General features: G+C 48.7%; 1 protein-coding gene across 2 annotated transcripts in view; it reads left to right on the forward strand.

The window, feature by feature from the left end:
* ZNF341 (zinc finger protein 341) overlaps positions 1–18,584 on the forward strand; it is a 40,186-nt gene extending 21,602 nt beyond the window's left edge. The window contains exons 4-15 of one of the 2 annotated variants that reach the window (XM_036752653.1): positions 1,457–1,621; positions 3,587–3,847; positions 5,121–5,316; positions 6,244–6,328; positions 6,695–6,885; positions 7,452–7,642; positions 8,096–8,304; positions 11,521–11,617; positions 12,967–13,099; positions 15,706–15,817; positions 16,487–16,557; positions 16,822–18,584. In XM_036752653.1, coding sequence (XP_036608548.1) covers positions 1,457–1,621; positions 3,587–3,847; positions 5,121–5,316; positions 6,244–6,328; positions 6,695–6,885; positions 7,452–7,642; positions 8,096–8,304; positions 11,521–11,617; positions 12,967–13,099; positions 15,706–15,817; positions 16,487–16,557; positions 16,822–17,324 — 2,214 coding nt within the window. In that variant the 3' untranslated portion in view covers positions 17,325–18,584. The remainder of the gene's footprint in view (positions 1–1,456; positions 1,622–3,586; positions 3,848–5,120; positions 5,317–6,243; positions 6,329–6,694; positions 6,886–7,451; positions 7,643–8,095; positions 8,305–11,520; positions 11,618–12,966; positions 13,100–15,705; positions 15,818–16,486; positions 16,558–16,821) is intronic. The other variant, XM_036752654.1, reaches the window with a different exon arrangement.
* The last annotated feature ends 532 nt before the right edge of the window (positions 18,585–19,116 follow it).

The following is a 19,116-nucleotide window of genomic DNA, read 5'->3' on the forward strand; positions in this document are numbered from 1 at the left end:
GTAGTAGCATTACTGTGTTTGGGTTGGCAAGCTACAGGGAAAGATTTCAGCTCCATGAAAATTTTAGAGAACCTATGGCTTTATTTGGTCAAGCATCTTCCCCCTTAAAACTTTGTATTTTGAGCCCAATTAAAAATGATCGTGTCTAGTAAATTTTTCCTCCCTTGTTCAAAGAACAGAAATTCCCCAGAGTTTGCTGATCAAATGTTCAGCTGAGAGTAGATGATGATGATCCCAGACAAGGGCAGTTTTATAAGTAGAATGGCCTTGTGCTTTCTTTGTCAGTAGAGGAAGGAAACTGATTTGTGTTTGACTTTGTGGAAAAAAATATAGGGGCAGCTAGGTGGTACCATGGGTAGAGGGATGAGCCTGGAGCCAGGAGGCCTGAGTTCAAATGTGACCTCAGACACTTAGCAGCTCTGTGACCCTGGTCAAGTCACTTAATCTTGTTTTTTTTCAGTTTCCTCAACTATAAGATGGGGGTAATAGCGGCACCTACCGCCTAGGGTTATTGTAAGGATCAAATGAGATAATGTTTCTAAAGTGCTTAGCACGATGCCCGGCACATGGTAGGGGCTGTATACATGATTATTGTCATCACTATTAGTTATATCTTTACTTCCCTGTGAGAGAATGGAGCTTCTCAGACTGCAAGAAGGGACAGCTGAGTCTGTATGTGATGGAGTGTTAACATACATTATATACATTAATAACATCCTCTGTTGCTCAGAATTCTGAGTGTAGTTTATTTTGTTTTTTAATGAAAGCAGAGATTAGTATCTTTGGAGGATTATAAATATCTCCCTCAGGTGCGGGGTTTGCAGTGATTAGTGAAACGTAGAAGAGGAAGGTGATTAAATTGTGTTCTGTCATTCTGTTCTTTCCAACACCCCCTCCACCCCACCTTGCAGGCTCTCACCTTTCTTGTACTGCTCTTATTTTGTCTATGGAAAGTAGTGTGGTGGTTAGAGTGCTGGTCCTGGAGTCAGGATGATCAAGGTTCATGTCCCACACTTGCTTTCTGTATGACCCTTTGCAAGTCACTTAACTTCCCTGGGCCTCAGTTTTTATATCTGTAAAATGGAGATAGAGCAGTTTCCATCCTTTTTTAGTCCCTGTATGCCATGGCTTTCAGTAGACCTTTCTGTGCCATCTGCTCCATAGGAAAGCGAATAAAAGTCCAGAGTTCATCGTGGATGTGTACATAAGAAACAATATAAAGAGATTTTGCAAATTTTTAAATGCTTTATAAAATCAGTTATTTTTATTGTTAGATGATAGCATCTCTGAACAGGGGAATTTATGTTCTTCACCTGTGTGGCCTCTCTGCCAAGTGATCACGCTGAGCCAAGGGAAGAGAGAGATTCAGATGCGCCAGAGAGGGGGCATTGGGTTCTTTCCAGCATTGGACATCCCTTCTTGTGTGACATCCAGTTCTCATGTGCGTTCCCTGCAGCAGATCTCTACGTACATCACAGTGCCCCCATCCCCTCTGATCCAGACTCTGGTACAAGGAAACATTTTGGTGAGCGATGAAGTGCTGATGTCTGCCATGTCAGCCTTTACGTCGCTGGATCAGCCGATGCCCCCCGTGCAGCCCCCTGTGCAGCCTTCTGTGCAGGTAAGGAGAATCTGTGCCACGTTAGGGTAACAGAGTACAGCTTCTTCATAAGGTTAAATTCGTTTATTGTCTGTTCCACTCTCTAACCTATAAGCTGCCTGCTTTTTTTCAAAGATCTTGGTAAAAAATAAGGAATGATTTATACTTATTTCTCCCATATGAGTAATTCTGATCTCCTGTAGTTCTGGCAGACTCTGGGTCCTTAAATTGGTGCCCCTCACTACAGCAATTTGAACTCCCTGTGTGAGTTTCAGTGTTTTAAAATGAGGAGACAGATCAGTTTCCCCATTTTAGCGCTTATGTTTGGTGGCAAAAGTCTCTCTAAATGAGTGACTATGTGGCAACCCAATTTCCATAGTAGGAAAGGGAAAAGGAGAAAATTCCCACATAAGACTTATGTAGCCAAATAGATGCATAAAATAAATTTAAAATAAATTTTTATTAATATCTTTTGTTTTTATATTGCCTAAATTTCCCCTGTATCCCACTCTCTCGTTCATGGAGAGCCACCCCTTGTGACAAAGAATTGTTTTCAAATGAAACTTATTAAAGGATATTCTGCACAGCCGACTTCCAAATCTCCATCCAGATTGGGTGATAGTACGGCAGCTACCACTGTGGCTTCCAAGAATTTCTTTTGTGTTTAAAAAAAAAAGTCCCTTCCTCTGATGTGTATCAGGAATGTTCCCTCCATTTTAGGGATTCTAGGACAATGGTTCGTGGGGAACAAGATTATTATGTCCAAATTTTGAGCTCTGTAATTGGTTGAGGGGAAGAGGAGAATGATAGGATTGGAGTGACCCCCATCTATTTCTGGTTGGCTAACAAGGAGGATATGAAGGATCTAACTAATGATCCTGGGTTATATGGGGCTGTTTGGGCCTAGGCGGACACTTATTTTTGAAGGTATTGGGGAGACTGGGACAGACTCTTTTGGCTGCTTTTAGGGCTGAAAGAAAAAGAAACCAAGAAGCAACTAAACTATGTGAATATATAGGAAAGCAGCCGTTTAATATGGGCATGTAGTTCCCAGAGAATTCTGCCATTGGAGGATGGTGGTCTTTGAGTGGTCTTTGAGTAGTCTTCTCCATTTGTGAATTAAAGGCCCTCTGATGGAAGCACTTAGAGCTTTATCTCTTGGGGATTTTACATAGACTTGCTGATGTAGATTCTCTGGGGAGAGGGGAATAAACTTCTAATACACAAAGATCCTAATGTAGGGGAATATATTAGCATAGCCGTGTATAGATGTAGATATGCATGTGTATATTTTTTAGCAAGCAATATCAGTTCCTTTGTATTCCAAGAGGAAAGATGGCACTTGGAGTTAGAAAATTCTAAGACGCACACATGCCCTTTCTGCCTCACATGTAACATAAGAAGGATCATAGAAATCACCAACCAGATACTATGAAATGAATGAGCAGTTATAGTTTAAAGGGCCCCGCTACAGACCTTAACAAAGGCTGCCGTTGGTGAAGGAGGCGGTTGTTGCCTGGCCTGGAGCCGTAGAGTCACCTCCTGGGGAGGAGCTGTGGGGGCTCATAGCAGTGGTTTAGCAGAAGGGAAAGAGGTAAAGGGCCATTTCTGTCCTGAACACAAATCCAGTTTTATTTCATGGTCTCTCTTTAGCTTCCTCCTCTGAATCTATTTCCCAAATAACTCTGCTTTTCACACAGGTGGGTTTGGTTTCTGGGTTGGAAGAGACATGACAGAAGTTGTCTTACTGAAATCGCTGAGATTCTCTGAACCTCAGTTTCCCAATCTGCAAAATGAGGGTGGTGGTAACATCTACTCTGCCTGTGTAAGGGTGTTCTTGGGAGCTTCAAATGGGCTGTTTTACCTAAAAGTGCTTTATAAACTGTAAAGTGCTAGACAAATTTAAAATATTTTTCTCTTATGATGATACCCAGTCTTAATGCCATGTTTCTTTCTGATTTTCTATTTTATCTCTTCTCATTCTAGAGCAGCCTGAGTATGCACTCAGGGCCTGGCTACCTCCCTCAGCCCCCACCACCTCCTCCGCCACCTCCACCATTGCCCCCTCCCCCTCCTCCACAAGCGCCTCCCCCTCCGCCTCCTCCTCCACAGAACCTCGGGGCTCCAGGACGTCCCAACACGGGGAGCAGTGGCGTGGTAGAGGTTTACAATACCACTGCCCCCCTGGCAGGAAGCAATGTGGTAGAGATCCAAGCTCTGGGGATGCAGCCCTACCCACCTATAGAGGTAAGGGGACACTTACCTCTAGGGAGGGGGCCTGGAGGTGAGGCCGTTGAACTGTGTAGCCAGTGAGGGTGGGCACATCCAGAGGCTTCCTGCTGAAAGGACAAAAAGCAGTGGACACTGTCAGGATCCTAGTTGGGAGAGAGGTGGTCAGGGGACTACACTGTGGCTCGGATGAAAAGGTTCCGAAGTGGGATGTTGTCCTGGACTATTAGTGGGAAGACAAATGATTCAGAAAGGTAGAACTAGAGGGGAGAAGCCGCTAACACAATGTCAGGGATGAAGACAAGGCTTGTTAAGAGGCTCTAGCCTCCGTTTGGCAGGATGGAAGAAGCACTGGCTCTAGAGTCCCAAGACCTGTGTTCAAAAGGTGCCTCCCACCTGTGTGACCTTTGGCAAATCACTTTCCCACCAAGAGCCTCAATTTCTTTCTCTGTAAAATGAGAGGGGTTGGACTAAAGAGCCTCTGAGGTCCCTCCCAGTCCGAGACCTGTGATCCGTCCCTCATGCTTTTGAAGACTGGGGATAAATTTCTCTCTTTAAACTCTGCTTGAGCCTCTTGGGGGTGGGTGGCTCACAGGGCAAGTTTGGCTTCCCAGGCTTTTCTAACAGATTGCTGATACCTCTCGGATGATAATTTGTAGCTCACATCTGCCTTTCCTGTGGGCCAGGCAGTGGCTGATGTGCTGAGCTGGATATATAAGATTGGGTTGTCACTTGAGATCTGTGGGGGAGGGGTGATCTGGCTGAATTTCCTTTGGGATTATTAGGTAGGAGGAATTCGCTCAGGCGGGGGCTAGACAGGTCAAGTAGGAGGAAGCATTTTACACTGTCATATTATACTGTGAGTTATATGCTGGGCAGTGGGAAAGAAGACAATTAGAGATTGTGGAGAATTAACAAAGAAGAAGCATAAAATGGAAAGAGTCCTGAACTGGGGCTGCCTTGGCTTGATCCCCTAGCTTATTTTGTGGCTTTAGGCAAATCATTAACTTTCTTGAGCCTCAGATGAGGTGCTGCTGAGTGAAGAGTTTGATTTAGATATCTCATAAACAGAGGATTTTAGAGCTGGAAGGGACCTTATTGATCGTCTCATCTGCCTCCCTGAACTTTCCAGAGGAGGACATTTGAGACCCAGAGAAGGACGGGGACTCACCAAAGTTGCTGAGGTCCCACCTGGCACTACCAGCATTTATAAATTTGTAACTCTTCCATCCTTGGTTCAGGTGACTCTCAGTAGACTGCGGAGCTCTCCTTGATAACGTTGTGCTTTCAGGTCCCAAACCAGTGTGTGGAGAATCCTGTGTACCCCAGCCCCCCCGTGTATAGCCCTGGGAAGCAGGGCTTCAAACCCAAAGGACCAGCCCCTCCTGCCCCTTTGACCAACACCACCAGTGGTAATGTGGCTGCTTTCAATTCCCCCTCCACGTTGAAGAGCCGGCGCCCCAAAAGCGATGGTGGGCTCCAAGAAGGTAGGGTCTGGGTCCCTTTTCCTCGGCCAGTGGCCAAGCACCCTGACGTTATTGCGCAAACTGCTTGATTGTTGGGGCTACCCTTCTAGGTCAGGAGCCTTCAGGTTTTCCAGGAGTGGGCCATGTGATCAGAAATCTTGTGTGGACTGCAGGAATTTAATGATATAATTAATTATATTCAGCTTCCATTATAAGCCTACCACCTCAAAGCTGGGAGTCACACATCAGACAGCTAGACAATAGTCATTTATGAAGCATTTACTATCCCAGGCACTTGGGATACAAAGAAAGACAACCACAGCCCCTGCCCTAAGGAACTTTGATCGTGCGGAAGGGGATGGGCAGATGGTTCCTGGCCCTCTCTTTCTGGTATGTGAGCTCCCTAGGCAATTTCTCTTTTTTCGCTAAAAATCTTAGGTAGCACATGCCTGAGGTGGCCCTCGGGTAGGGGTTCTTAACCTGGAGTCCATGTAGTTAGGGTTTTCTTAAAAATATATTTTGATAGCTTCATTTCAATGTAATAGATTTCCTTTGTAATCCAATGCATTCAAAAACATCATTCTGTGAAGAAGTCCATTGACTTCACTAGACTGCTCAGAGGATCCATGACACAAAGGAGATTAAGAGCCTCCCTTTGGGGCCTTCTCTGTTGGGAAGTCATAGGTTCAGGTGGCAGAAATTGCATGGGAAGAGGAGCAGGATGCTTTTCAGAGGCTTTGCAGGTGGGGCTTCAGGGCCAGGGTCCCTTCATCCTCAGAGGGAATGAAATATGCGCCTTCACTTTTTGCTTCTGTCATGCATGATGCCTCAGCTTGTGCAGCTGCTGCCATGGAGGTGAGCTGTGAGCAAAGCCCTACCCTCTACTTCCCTCCTGTTCTAATTCCTCTTCATTCCTCTTCCGCTCTCTCATTTCGGTCTCTGTTGCAGGGAAACCCAAGTGCCAGAAACTCAAGTGTACCTACTGCAACAAGACATTCACCAAGAACTTTGACCTGCAGCAGCACATCCGAAGGTACCTGGGGGGGGAAGGTCAGGTATTATCTCTGAGGAGGGCGCCAGACCTTCTACCCACCTTGGACTGGTCAGCTGCAGCTGCCCCCAGCTTCCCCACTCTGTTTAGGGAATGCTGACTGGCAGGGCCTTGATATCTTTTTCTCTGTTGCTTGGAGCACTGGGGGAAAGTGGCAATGTCTCCAGAGTCTCCTTCACCCCCTCCCAGGACCTTGTGTGGTGGGTATGGGCAGCCAGGGTGAGGATTTTCTCTCCCTGAGTCCATAGGATCTTCCTAGCAGTGACCTGAGTTTTCTTGGCTCCTGACAGTAGCCAGTATCCCTCTCTTAAGCGAAGGGTTGGATGACTGACTTCTCTTTCCCTCTAGCCACACAGGGGAGAAACCCTTCCAATGCATTGTCTGTGGCCGGGCCTTTGCACAGAAGTCAAATGTCAAGAAGCACATGCAGACCCACAAGGTGTGGCCACCGGGGCATGGGTGCACCATCTCCCGAAACTCAGTGACTGTTCAGGTCATGGCCCTGAATCCCACCCAGCAAGAAAATGAGGAGGACCCAGGTGTGAAGCTGAGGAGCCATGGGACTGGGTATTGGGGCAGGTCAGGCATCAGGGCTTGAGGCGGCAGCCCTAGAGATATCCTCAGGCCTTTGGGTTGCTTGGCTTCACTCCCACAGGTTCGTTAGCGCTCTACGTCAAGAGGACAACCAGAAAAGTATTGTCCCATGTTCCCCAAGGAAAATAAGTTGTTCCTCTTTTGTGGAGCATTCCTTTCTGGTCCCTGGGGCTGGTGGTATCTATGCCTTTCTTGGTGGGGACCTTGGTCTCAAGTATCCTCAAGCCTCCTGGTCGCTAGTACTGTTTGGTTGGCAGGCAGGATGTAGCTCTTCCTCTCCAGTCCCCTCCTCCCTCAGGGCTGCATGGTAAATCTAGGTTTACTCCCGGGCAGTTATTTAAATGCTTCATGTGAATGTTGTCTTCCTAAGGTTAAGAGGCTCATTTTTCTTTTTTATCTCCCAGAGTGCCTAGCATCGCACCAAGCACATTGTGGATACTCAGTAAATGTTGATTAATTGAGCTCTTTCCCATCCATCGTCCTGATTCATCTCCTTTGTCCTTTTCTGCAGGGATTAACCAACCCCCCAGGACTGTTCCCCAGCCTCAGGTCTTAGCTTCAGCTGATGAAAGTGAGGCGGGAAAACTGGAAGCCAAGCAGGTGGTCCTCATCGACAGCTCTTACCAGTGTCAGTTCTGTCCAAACAAGTTCAGTACATATTTCCAGCTCAAGTCACACATGACCCAGCATAAGAATGAGCAGGTAGGCAGTTGTTGGTCTACCCCATCCTCACCCTCTGCCTGGATAAGGAACTGGGCACCCTCCTCTGATACCAGTGGCCTTGGGATTATCTGAAAAGGGGCAGCCCAGCCAGAGACATGGGGCGAATGTGGCCTCTGCCAGATCCCACTTGAGTGAGGCCTGTCTGCTGACCTACCACAGAGGGCCATAAGCCTCATCAGGAGAGGAAGGCTCCTGAGTCAACCCCATGGGAAGGGCAGCCTGGGGAATGAATGCATCTGGCTCAGGGCTCGCTCCAAGCAGGTTTATTTTCAGCTGGGCCTCCTGTCCGTGGTACTGTCCTTGCAGGAGGAAAAAAAGACTATTTGTCTCAGTCCTGAGCCATGGCTAACCTGACAGTAGGGAGTGGAAGGGGCGGGTGACCCCTTCCCACTGCTTACCCCTCTCTCCCCACTGCCTGGGGCCTCCCTCCAGGTGTACAAGTGTGTCGTGAAGAGCTGCGCCCAGACGTTCCAGAAACTAGACATGTTCCTGGAGCATATCAAGAGTCACCAGGAGGAGCTGAGCTACCGATGTCACCTGTGCAGCAAGGACTTCCCCTCCCTGTATGAGCTGGGTGTGCACCAGTACTCCCACAGCCTCCTGCCTCAGCACAGCCCCAAGAAGGATGTCACGGTCTACAAGTAATGTCAGGGCATCTCCAGGCAGGGGCCACTTTCACCTACAGCAGAGTTCCCAAGCAGGCAGGACTGAGTTTTTGTGAAGCTTGGAATCCATGCAGACCTTTAAAGAGGTGCCAGGAGTCTGAGCACATAGATGTATTTTCTTCTTGTCAATATTAGTATGAACATCCATAGGTTATGTCTTGGGACTAGTGAATATGCAAGTTTCTAAATATTTGTGTTCTCGCAGCATGGGTGACATCTAGAAAGAACTGGGGCTCTGACAGTCATGGATGAGGCTGGAGTGGGAGGGGAGGGCACCAAGAACTAAGGAACAGAGTGTAGGTCATTTAGCAGGGGCTGGTTCATGTTCCCAGCTGTGGGGGCTGACAGACAGAGCAGGGTGATTAGTTGGTTAATTCACGTCCAACTTCTCTGCCTAAGGCTTTTTTCCTTTGAATGTATAATTATGTCATCTGCCCCAAACCAGCTTTTTTCATCTATAATAATAACAGCCTCTATTTAAAGTTCATAAAGCACATCTCTCACAATAACTGTGTCAGAAAGAGATTGCAAGTTATCCCTGTTTTACAGATGAGGAAACTGAAGCATAGATTATGTAAAATGACCAGCCCATGGTCACACAGCTGCTAAGTGGCAGAGGTGAGATGAACCCAAATCATCTCTCCCCAAGGACAGCACTATTGCCACTCCACCCCACATTGCCTTTCATAATGTGCAGGATTTGTGTGGACATCCAAAGTTATCTGTTGGGACCTATGAATGTGCAGGTTTCTAAATGTGAAAACTGAATTTTTAAGGCTGTTCCCCTTCATCCTTGAAAAGTGATCCGAACCCCAGGACATGCTCCTGAGTTTTGATTTCTCATTATAAATAGCTTTTGGCCTTCTCTTTTTGGAGCCCCAGAGACCTTAGTCCATTTTAGGTCTCATGTCCAAATATGTTTGGAAGAAAGCCTCTTTTGATTAGAAGTCTATCCTTTTAGCAGGAAAACACCCCTCCAGTTAGCAGAGAGCTCCACTCCCACCTCTTGGTGTCCTAGGCAACCAGACCTCTCCAGCCAGAGTCCGAAAGATTTCCAATCCGGCTCTTCAACAGGGTCAGAGCCCCCAAAGGTTAGGAGGCATGTTGGGATCAGACTGTTTGAGCAGATTTCAGAAAGAGCTTGGAAAAGAGGAGTGTGGGAGAGGGAGTATAATTCAGGGTCTGTAGTGCCCTTCCTGCAACCCCCACAATGATCCTTGTTTGGAATCCAGTTAAACCTTAGAAAGTAGCAACTGGAAATGGGTACACTTTTCCCTTTGGTGTTGAAAAATGCAGATTTTTCTCAGGCTAAGAGAAATGTAGGATGTGAGGCACCAACTGGCACTGTCAGAAGCAAAGAAAAAAGTGTGCCACCTCTGAGAGGTATCTGTGCTTAGTAGATGAGGAAGGGTGGCGCAGTCTGCTTAGAAAGCAGGCATGGGTTCTTCATATTGTGTCTGATTCCTGGGAGGTGAGCATTATCTAGCTCAAGGATCACCTTTCTATTTGCTGAAGATCTTGCTGTGGTTCCCACTTGTACTTGGGGTTTTGTAAGCATTTAGGGTGGAGGACAGTTTCTGTCTCACTCACAGATATATGGTTGCACATACACACAGGTCTCTCCTTTCCCCTCTTCTTCTCTGCTCTTCTCTCTCCTCCCCTCCCCTCCCCTCCCTTTCCCTTCTTTCTCCTCCCCTCCTCTCTATTCTTTCTCTCTCTCTCTCTCTCTCTCTCTTTTCTCCCCTCCTCTCTTCTCTTCTCCTCTCCTCTCCCATTCCCTTCTCTCCTCTCCCCCTCCTCTCCTCTCCCCTTCTCTTCTCCCATCCCCTTCTCTCCTCTGCCCTCCCTTCCCCTCCCCTCCTCTCCCCTTCTCTCCTCTGCCCTTCCTTCCCCTCCCCTCCTCTCCTCTCTTCTCTTCTCCCATCCCCTTCTCTCCTCTCCTCTCCTCTGCTCTCCTCTCTCCTGCTCTCCTCTCCCCTCCCTTCCCCTCCCCTCCTCTCCTCTCCTGCCCTCTGCTCTCCTCTCCCCTGCTCTCCTCTCCCCTCTTCTCTCCTCTCCTCACCTCTTCTTGATCTCTGTTTCTGTCTCTCTCCCCTCTGCTTTTCCTGCCTTCTTCAGATTAAGGCAGTGGTTCTCAAGCTGCGGTCTGTAAGTGTCCTCCAGGGGTCTGGGTGTGGGTCTCTTCTAATATTAATATTTTTAACCTGACAACATCTGTATTAGTTTCTGACATTAATTCTCATTGAGAAGCAACATGGTCTATTGGATAGAGTGCTAAAGTGGGATCACACCTGGGTTCAGATCCTGCCTATGATCCTAGCCTTGTGACGGGGCCCAGTGACTTATCCTCTCCGAGCCTTTGGCAGCGCCCTAAGACTCACCTATGAACCATTTATTGGGCTCCTATGTGCCAGAAACCTTATTAGGGGCTAGGGATAAAAGACAGAAATGAAGCCTTCTTGTCCTGTAGGTGTTTATGGTTTAGCCAGGAAAAACAACATTTAAATATGTAAGTAAATACCAAGTAGATACCAGAGAATTGGAGAGGAAAGCACCAGCTGCTGGGGAACAGGACAGTCTTTATAAAAAAAGTGGTACTCAAGCTGAGACCTGAAGGACTCAGTTATAGATGGGTTGCTTTTGGTGGGGAAACTTTCTGTACTGAAAAAAACTGTGGCATCTTGACATATTAATTCACTACTTAAGGCTCCCTTTACTGTAGCTTATAAAAAAATTTAACCATTTTCCCCTTTGTTCTGATTACTTTTTTCTGTGACAAGTGGGAGCATGTGAGTTGGTGGTCCTTTTTTTTTTTTCTTTCACCAGCAAAGTGATTAGCTGGCAGGAGTATTTGAAAACCATTTTTGGAAGGCCTGTTAGAGAACCTGAGAAGAGAGTCTGCCCCATGGCTCAAAAAGACTTGTACAAACTGATTGCAGGAATGAGAAAGGAACTTGAGAGGTTCAGGCACAGCCAGTTGGGAGTTGGTCAGAAAGGGTGATCATCAGGCCACATGACAGATGAGTCAGCCTTGTTGGCTGAGCACCCTTTTCCTCCATTCCAAAGGTGCTGCTGTTCCCTGGACAGGTTTCTGGGATGGCAAAAAGCAGGTGGTCTGACTTGAGCTTCTACCGCCTGTCCTGGGAAGTCCGGTCTCCAATACTTCAACTGTCCTTACTCCTTCCCATTCAGGTGTGTCAAATGTGTCAATAAATACTCAACCCCAGAAGCCCTGGAGCACCACCTTCAGACAGCAACGCACAACTTCCCCTGTCCACATTGCCAGAAGGTGAGTGCTTGTTTCCCCCCGGAAGGTGCCTAGAAAGAGTGGGTGGCCCAGAAGCTGGGATTTCCTTCCTTTTTTTTCCTTCTCCCTTCCTACCTCAGTACGTACTGGGAGGTCCTCTGGGGTGTCTCAGGCGAGATGACAACACTCGTTCCTTTACTACTAAAGAATACAGCTCTGTCCCCAAGTATCTCTGTAACATTTGTCATGGATGACTTTGGGCCCTGAGCTCTGCCAGACCCTAAATTGCCCACCCTGAGGACTGGAGGGCTCACGGGCTCTTACTGTCTTTTACCACAGTGGTGATTCTGAGACGTACCAGATTGGAGTGAGTTAGGGCTTGGTTGCTAAAATCCCCTTGCCTTTGTGACCCAGGGCACTTGGTCTAGACAGAGGCAGATCTGCTGCTGCAGCCTCTTCCTTCTACCCCTGCCCCAGCTCTGGCCATCTCAACCTGGTAGTATGTGGTTTTTTTGGTTGAGACCTGTCTGTCATTACCTCGCTCCCCCCTTGCCCCCACAAAGAACACAAAAACCCCAAACTAAAATTTAGCAACTTACTCCTCTGTTTATAGATAAGGAAGTGAGAGGCTCGCCGTGGGGGCAGGGCCAATCTCAGAGGATTGACCGCTTTGTACTGAGGTAGCTCAGGAGGGGAATTGGAGCCCCCGCTCTGGTTAGTAGCTCTTCTGTGTCTTTGCCTCGGTCCCCAAGGCCACAGGGTGGGGACTCTGGGGGGAGCTGGAGCAGGTGGTCAGGTCAGCTGCAGTGGATTGGTTTGGCCCAGTTTTTCCAGCGGACTCTGCCCTGGAACCCTGAGGGGAGGGGGAAACCCCTCTGGGTGGGAGGAAATGCTAATGGAATGAAGCATGTTATTTAGAGGCCTCATGTGGGGGCATTCCCCTCTCCCCCCAAGACATTCTCCATTTTGGTGTAATTTGACAGAAGAACTCACACTGTGATGTTTTAAAAAAAAAGAGTATTTCAAGTGTGGGTACCATCCCTATGCATCTTTGTACCTGTCACAGGGCCTTGCACATAGGAGTCACTCAGCAAATGTATGTGGACTGATTGGTTTCAATGTTTTCTGTATGATTTGTATTCTTGCCTTTTCCTGGGCTGAGGGGTGGGGGAGAAAGGGTGAGCAGTGAAATTCCAGTCACTAGAGCTGATTTCTGCCTCCATCTCTTAGTCTACAGAATAAAAGTCTTTACTCCCCCGGTAGGAAAATGTTCCTTAAATTAGCCTAGTGGGGAGAGCCCCAAGAGCCAATTCATGGGGCTAGAGAGTGGAGAAGGCAAGGGTTCCTGGTGAGCTTGGCCCCTGATGCTGCCTCCTCTCCTCCTCCCCCAGGTTTTCCCCTGTGAGCGGTACCTTCGACGTCATCTGCCCACCCACGGCAGTGGGGGCAAGTTTAAGTGCCAGATATGTAAGAAGTTCTTCCGGAGGGAGCACTACCTCAAGCTGCATGCCCACATCCATTCTGGTAAGTGGAAGCAGGCACTTAGGGCTGCTGCCTGGGGCCTTTTCTGTCCCTGGCATTGCTCTTGGTACCTACGGTCACATCGCCCATTCACTGCCTCACAGGCCTAATGATTATCTCTTGACCTTACCTATAATGTTCCGTGCCCCCCCCCCCCCTCTGTCCCATTTGCTTCTCTTCTTCCCCCAATTTGGTCCAAACATCTTTCATCCCCTGGTCCTTACCTGCTTTCATTCCCCCCTGCTCCCATGTTGTTTTTCATGCTACTCATATCCTGGGGGCAGTTTCCACACATCTTCCCTAACCCTCTTTCAAAAACTCTTTTCAGGCCCTCCTCCTCCCTTCACAGATCCTTCGCTGGTTCCCTAGCTTGTGATGGAGAAGACACCTGCTGTAGACATCCTGTTATAATCTCATTTTCCCTCTGGTTTGGGGCTGTATGGCTGTCCCTACAAGTAGGACCTGAGGCTTTGCTGATTTTGGGGGGTGTTTACCTTTTTGAGTAAAGCAGACTATTTTATGACTGACCTCAGCAATCATCATTACTGTAGGGTTTTGGGAATTCAGAGCCTGTATTCCTCATGCCAGGCTCCCAACATTTGCATTTACGTAGTGACTTAAGGTTTACAAAGCATTTTACAAATAGTATCTCATTTGGTCCTCACAACAACCCTGGTATTATTATCCGCATTTTACAGATGAGAAAACTAAGGCAGACAGAGGTTAAATGGTTGCTCAGGGTCACGCAGTTGGTATCTGAGACCAGATATGAACCCTTGAACTTTCTGACTCCAGATCTAATGCTCCCTCTTTTTCTTCCCTCCCTCCTTCTTTCCTCCCCTCCCTCCTTTCCTTCCTTCCTTCCCTCCCTCTTTCCCTCCTTTGCCTCCTCCCTCCCTCTCTCTTCCTCATTCCTTCCTTCCTTCTTTCCTTCCTCCCTTCCTACCTTCTCTCCCTCCTTCCTTCTTTCCTTCCTTCCTTCCCTCCCTCCTTCCCTCCTTCTTTCCTTTCTCCCTTCTCCTCTTCCTTCCTTCTCTCCTTCCTTCCTTCCCTTCTTCCCTCCTTCCTTCTCTCCTTCCTTCCCTCCCTTCTGTCCTTCCTTCCTTCCTTGCTTCCTTCTTCCTGTCTGTCTCTCTGTCTGTTCTAGAAAGCTAGGTGGTACAGTGGATATTAATAATAGCTAGCATTTATATAGCACTTACTGTGTGCCAGGTACTGTGCTAAGGGCTTTACAATTATTATCTCATATCAAAGCATGCTATTTTCCCTTTTTTATTGGTTTTTTCCTTTCTCATGGTTTTCTCATTTGGTTCTAATTCTTTACAACATGACTGATGTGGAAATACGTTTAATATTTTAAAAGACAAAACAAAATCTTATAAAACTAAAAATAAATATTTTAAAAAACAAGCCAAAGGGGCAGCTAGGTGGCACATTGAATAGAGCACCCGCTCTGGAGTCAGGAGTACCTGAGTTCAAATCTGGCCTCAGACACTTGACACTTACTAGCTGTGTGACCTTGGGCAAGTCACTTAACCCCAATTGCCCTGCCTTCCCTCCTCCAAATAGAAATAAATTTAAAAAAAAAAACAAGCCAAAGAATGCAACAGTCATCATCTCATTTGATCCCCACAGCAGCCTTGGGAGGGCGGTGCTATGGTCATCCCTATTTTACAGTTCAGGAAACTGAGGCAAAAAAAGGTAAAGTGATTTGACTGGGGTCACACAGCTAGTGCTTGAGACCAGATCTGAATTCGGGTCTTCCTGACTCCAGGCCTCTGCACCACCTAGCTGGGTCTAAAGTCAGGCAGCTGCTGTGTTCGGTGGTTTCAGCCGTGTCCGACTCTTCGTGGCCCCACTGGGGGTTTTCTTGTCAAAGACGCTGGAGCGGTTTGCCGTTTCCTTCTCCAGCTCATTTTACAGCTTAGGAAACTGAGCCCAACGGGGTTAAGTAAGGGCCCAGGATCATGCAGCCAATGTCGGAGGTTGGATTTGAATTCAGGTCTTCCTGACTTCAAGCCTGGAGCTCTAGCCGCTGCACCACTTAGCCGACCCAAGTTAGGAAGACCTGAATTTAAGTTAGGCCTCTGCACTTACTAATTGTGTGACACTGGTCTGTCTGCTTCAGTTTCCTCAACTGTAAAATGGGTAATAATAGCACCTACCTCCAGGGTTGTTATGAGGATCAGCTGAGATAATGATTGCACAATTCCTGGCACACAGCAGATGCTTAATAAATGCTTATTCCATTCTTCTCTCTTCAGTGAAGTAATATTTTTCCTAGACTTGTGATTTCTTCAGTAAAGGCAACTGCCCAGTGAGGAAATCCATCCACCCATACGGACCTGTGCCTTAGCGTCTTAGAGAATTGTGAGAATTTAAGTGCCTTCTCCCAGGCCATCACCAGTAGGTGTGGGAGGGGGAGGAGTCCAGCCCTCGTCTTGACTCCAAAGCCAGCTGGGCACCTTGCTGCTTCCAAGGAATAAGGACGGCAGGAATACCATAGGCTTCTCAATGCTGCGCTGAGCTCCCTGCCTCCCATTTCAGGGCAAAGGACTGTAGAATGTCGAACCCTGGTCATTTGGGCCTTTGCTGTTTCCCCCATACAGGAGAAAAGCCCTTTAAATGTTCTTTATGCGACTCAGCCTTTAATCGGAAAGACAAGTTGAAGCGACACATGTTGATCCACGAGCCAACCAAGAAATATACGTGCCCCTTCTCGTACGTAGCATCGCTTTTGGGTAGGGGCGCATGCAGGGTGGGCAGAGGCTGGGGTGGCAGGAGAAGGTCTGCTGATCCTCCCAGGGCAGGTTTAACAAAGGGATGCTGCTGGCCACAGATGGCACAGGGTGTCCAGTACGCGGGGCAGGGCCTGCGTTTTGTCTTGTGGAAAGAATCCAGGCCTGGGCGTCTTTGTCAAGTCCCATTCCTTCCTCAAGTTCTCAGTTTCCCCATATGTGAAATGAGAAGGTTGAGCTAGGTGATCTGTGTAAGGTCCCTTCTTGCTCTGACATTGTATTTCTCTTATGAGCTGAGGAAATGTGTTTGATGTTGAAGCTGATAAGCTTTGAGCTTTTCTCGTCCTAGGGGCAAGAGAGGCCGTCGGTCCTTGGGCACTTGCTCCCACAAACTGGTAAACAGATGCTCTCCCACCCTAAATAAGTATCCGCATTGGTAAGACTAGGGCAGAGACTCCAGGGAGGAAGGTTTCCCTTCCATCCTTGGACTTTTATTCCTTGTTTACTTCATCTGTCCTTCCTCAAATCCCACATTGCCTAGTGAGCTGTGGGTGGGCTGTTTGCCAGGATAAGATGCCTCTTGTGGCATAGGAGGAGGGTCAGTCTGAGTGGCTCCAGCTTCCCAGACATAAGAGGATTTTGGTTGTTATAGGACTCACACAGGCTGCAGTAAGGAGTTCAATCGGCCAGACAAGCTGAAGGCTCATATCCTTTCCCATTCAGGTAAGTGGCTCACATACCCAGAAGCTCCTGGGGAAGGCAAGTAGCATGCAGGGGAGGGTGGAAGCTTGGACACCTCGAAGAGAATGCGTTCTTTCTTCCCTGTGATGGGAATAAGACCTGGGCTAGACATTGGGAGGCCCGAGCTGGCCCTGACTTTTCTCCCAAGTGACCTTGGATAAGGCATTTGCCCTCTGGGTGAACCCTTCCTTGAGGATGGGCTCCTTTGACTTCCCTGCCCCACTTCTCCATTCTGCTCCCACCCAGGGATGAAGATACACAACTGCCAGTTCTGCAGCAAATGCTTCAGCCGCCGGGCCCATCTTGTGGAGCACCAGCGCTCCCACACCGACAACTACAAGTACCGCTGCTCCACCTGTGGCAAGGGCTTCACGCGTAACAAGTACCTGAAGGAGCACCGCTGCCGGCTGGGCCCACTCAAAGACAAAGATGCCCAGGCCCGCCGACCCCCGAAGCAGCGGGGAGCTCGGGGCCGCAAGGCAGCCCTGCCTGACTCCTTGGGCCTGGAGGAACTCAAGGGCAGTGCTGAGGGGGCTGAGGGAGGTGGCGCAAGCAAAGACCCCTTTCCGGAGTCAGATGCAGTACTGTCTATTGTGGTGGGAAGCTCAGTGGGAGGGGAGCCTGAGCTGGTGGTGCCTGGGCACTCGGACAGTATGGGCCCCAACCTGACCCTGGCGGGACTGCAGTCCGGAGCTGAGGGCCCCTGTGCCATGTTGGCCGTCCCTGTGTATATTCAGACCACTGAGTGATGAGTTGGGAGCACATGGTCGAACCTGGCTTTACTGGTGGGGCTGAGCTCCCTGCTACTGCTGCTGCTGAGTGTCCTGGGCCGTAGTCACCCCTTCTGAGGCACAAGAAGGAGTAGTTCTCAGGCTTCTTCCCCGCCCCGATGTGGGGAGGGGGAGGACAACAGCCTACTGGGGCCTGTCAAGGCTAGGTAGCACCCCTGATGCAAACAGGGTGAATCCCAGGGACTGCCTGGGGCTGGCCCATGGTGCTGCTATTGGGCCTGGTCCTGCCCTGGGAGACTCGGGACCTGATGCGTGTGGGACTTGGGTTTGTGATCCAGTCAGTATGCCTGGTATTTGGGCAGACGGCCTTTGTGAGGGCAAACCAATGATCCTTCCTACTGGAAGTAAGTCAACCATGAAAATCCTTTTGGAATGTCATTTATAAATACCTCACATCCTTTATGCTGGCTCTTACACACGTGGGGAAGCCTTTCGGCTGGGCAAGGCCAAGGAGAGGTTTTATGATGCTACTACCTCCTTTGACTACAGTTCTCTCATAATCTACCAGCCTTTGGGGCAAGATGGGATGGGGGAGGGGGAGGGATGAGGAGATGGGAGAGCTTGGGTTAGAAGGCATGGATGGAGGGAGCCTGGATCCTGCCATAGTCTATAGGGCAATGACTCCTCTTACCTGTTCATGCCATCAGATGTGGGGTATGGAAAGAGCCATAAACATTAGGACAGTCATGGAAGAGAAGAAACTATTGTAGAGCCTGCTGTCCTACCTCTGGCAGAAGTAAGGCAGCAGAAGTGAGGCTAACCCTGATGCTGCTGGGCAAGGATGGACACACACACACACACCCCCCCCCCCCCCCCCCGCCCCACCCGCCCCACCATAAGACAAGGAGAAGCTCTAGCCGTAAAGGTGACATGATTCCACTAAGACTTGGCAGCCCTTCCCTTCAGTCAGTCCTTGGCTCAAGTGTACTGGGAGGGATGAGGAGGCAGAGACAGGATTCTTTTCTTGGTGTGCTCAGGCTGAGAGGGAAAGAGGGACTTGAAGGAGATAGAACAGAATCCAGAGGGTGGGGGAAGGTTCCTGTCCCCTCACAGACATATCAAGTTGTCTCCTATGTCCCCACCTCCACCCCCAGTACTCACCCTGCAGCTGGACTTACAGCTAACTCAGGGTCTGTGTTTCCAAATAAAGGAAGGCAAGGGGCTAGTGATCCTTGTAGGATGTTCTTCAGCGGAATAAATGGTATTTGATGATGGAAATGCTGGCCTCCTTCAGATGCGAAGGCAAAGACTTTGAAGAATGAGGCAGTCCTCGTGTGATGCATGGGATTGTAGGCTGTAAAGGTCACCTGGTCTGACCTCTCATTTTTCACCTGAGGAAACAGGTCCAGAATGGGCAAGAGACTTGCCCAAAGGCAAACAGACCGAGTGGCTGGGGCACAGTTTGAAGCCAGGACCTCTGCTCTGAAGCTAGAGCTTTTCTCACTGTACTGTGCTGCCTTTCCTTCATCTCCATCCCAGTCATGTGAACCTTGGGAAGATAGAGCTGTGCTCTCCTGGGAGCTTGACAATCCCAGGGAGAACCAAGGCTGTATAGTGAAGTAAAACTAGCCCTGGAATGAAGTTGCTGTGTGATGCTGGACAGTCCATTCTGATCCTGCCAGCATCCATAAATGGTACGGTGCATTAGGTGGCCTAGATACAAAAATGAGAAACTGTCCCATCTCAAGGAGCTGATGTGTATGGAGACAGATAAGTATTTACAGGATAGTTTGGGGAGGGAGGGCTTCCT

This window comes from Trichosurus vulpecula, chromosome 3 (genome assembly GCF_011100635.1).
Source record: "Trichosurus vulpecula isolate mTriVul1 chromosome 3, mTriVul1.pri, whole genome shotgun sequence".
Taxonomy (NCBI): domain Eukaryota; kingdom Metazoa; phylum Chordata; class Mammalia; order Diprotodontia; family Phalangeridae; genus Trichosurus; species Trichosurus vulpecula.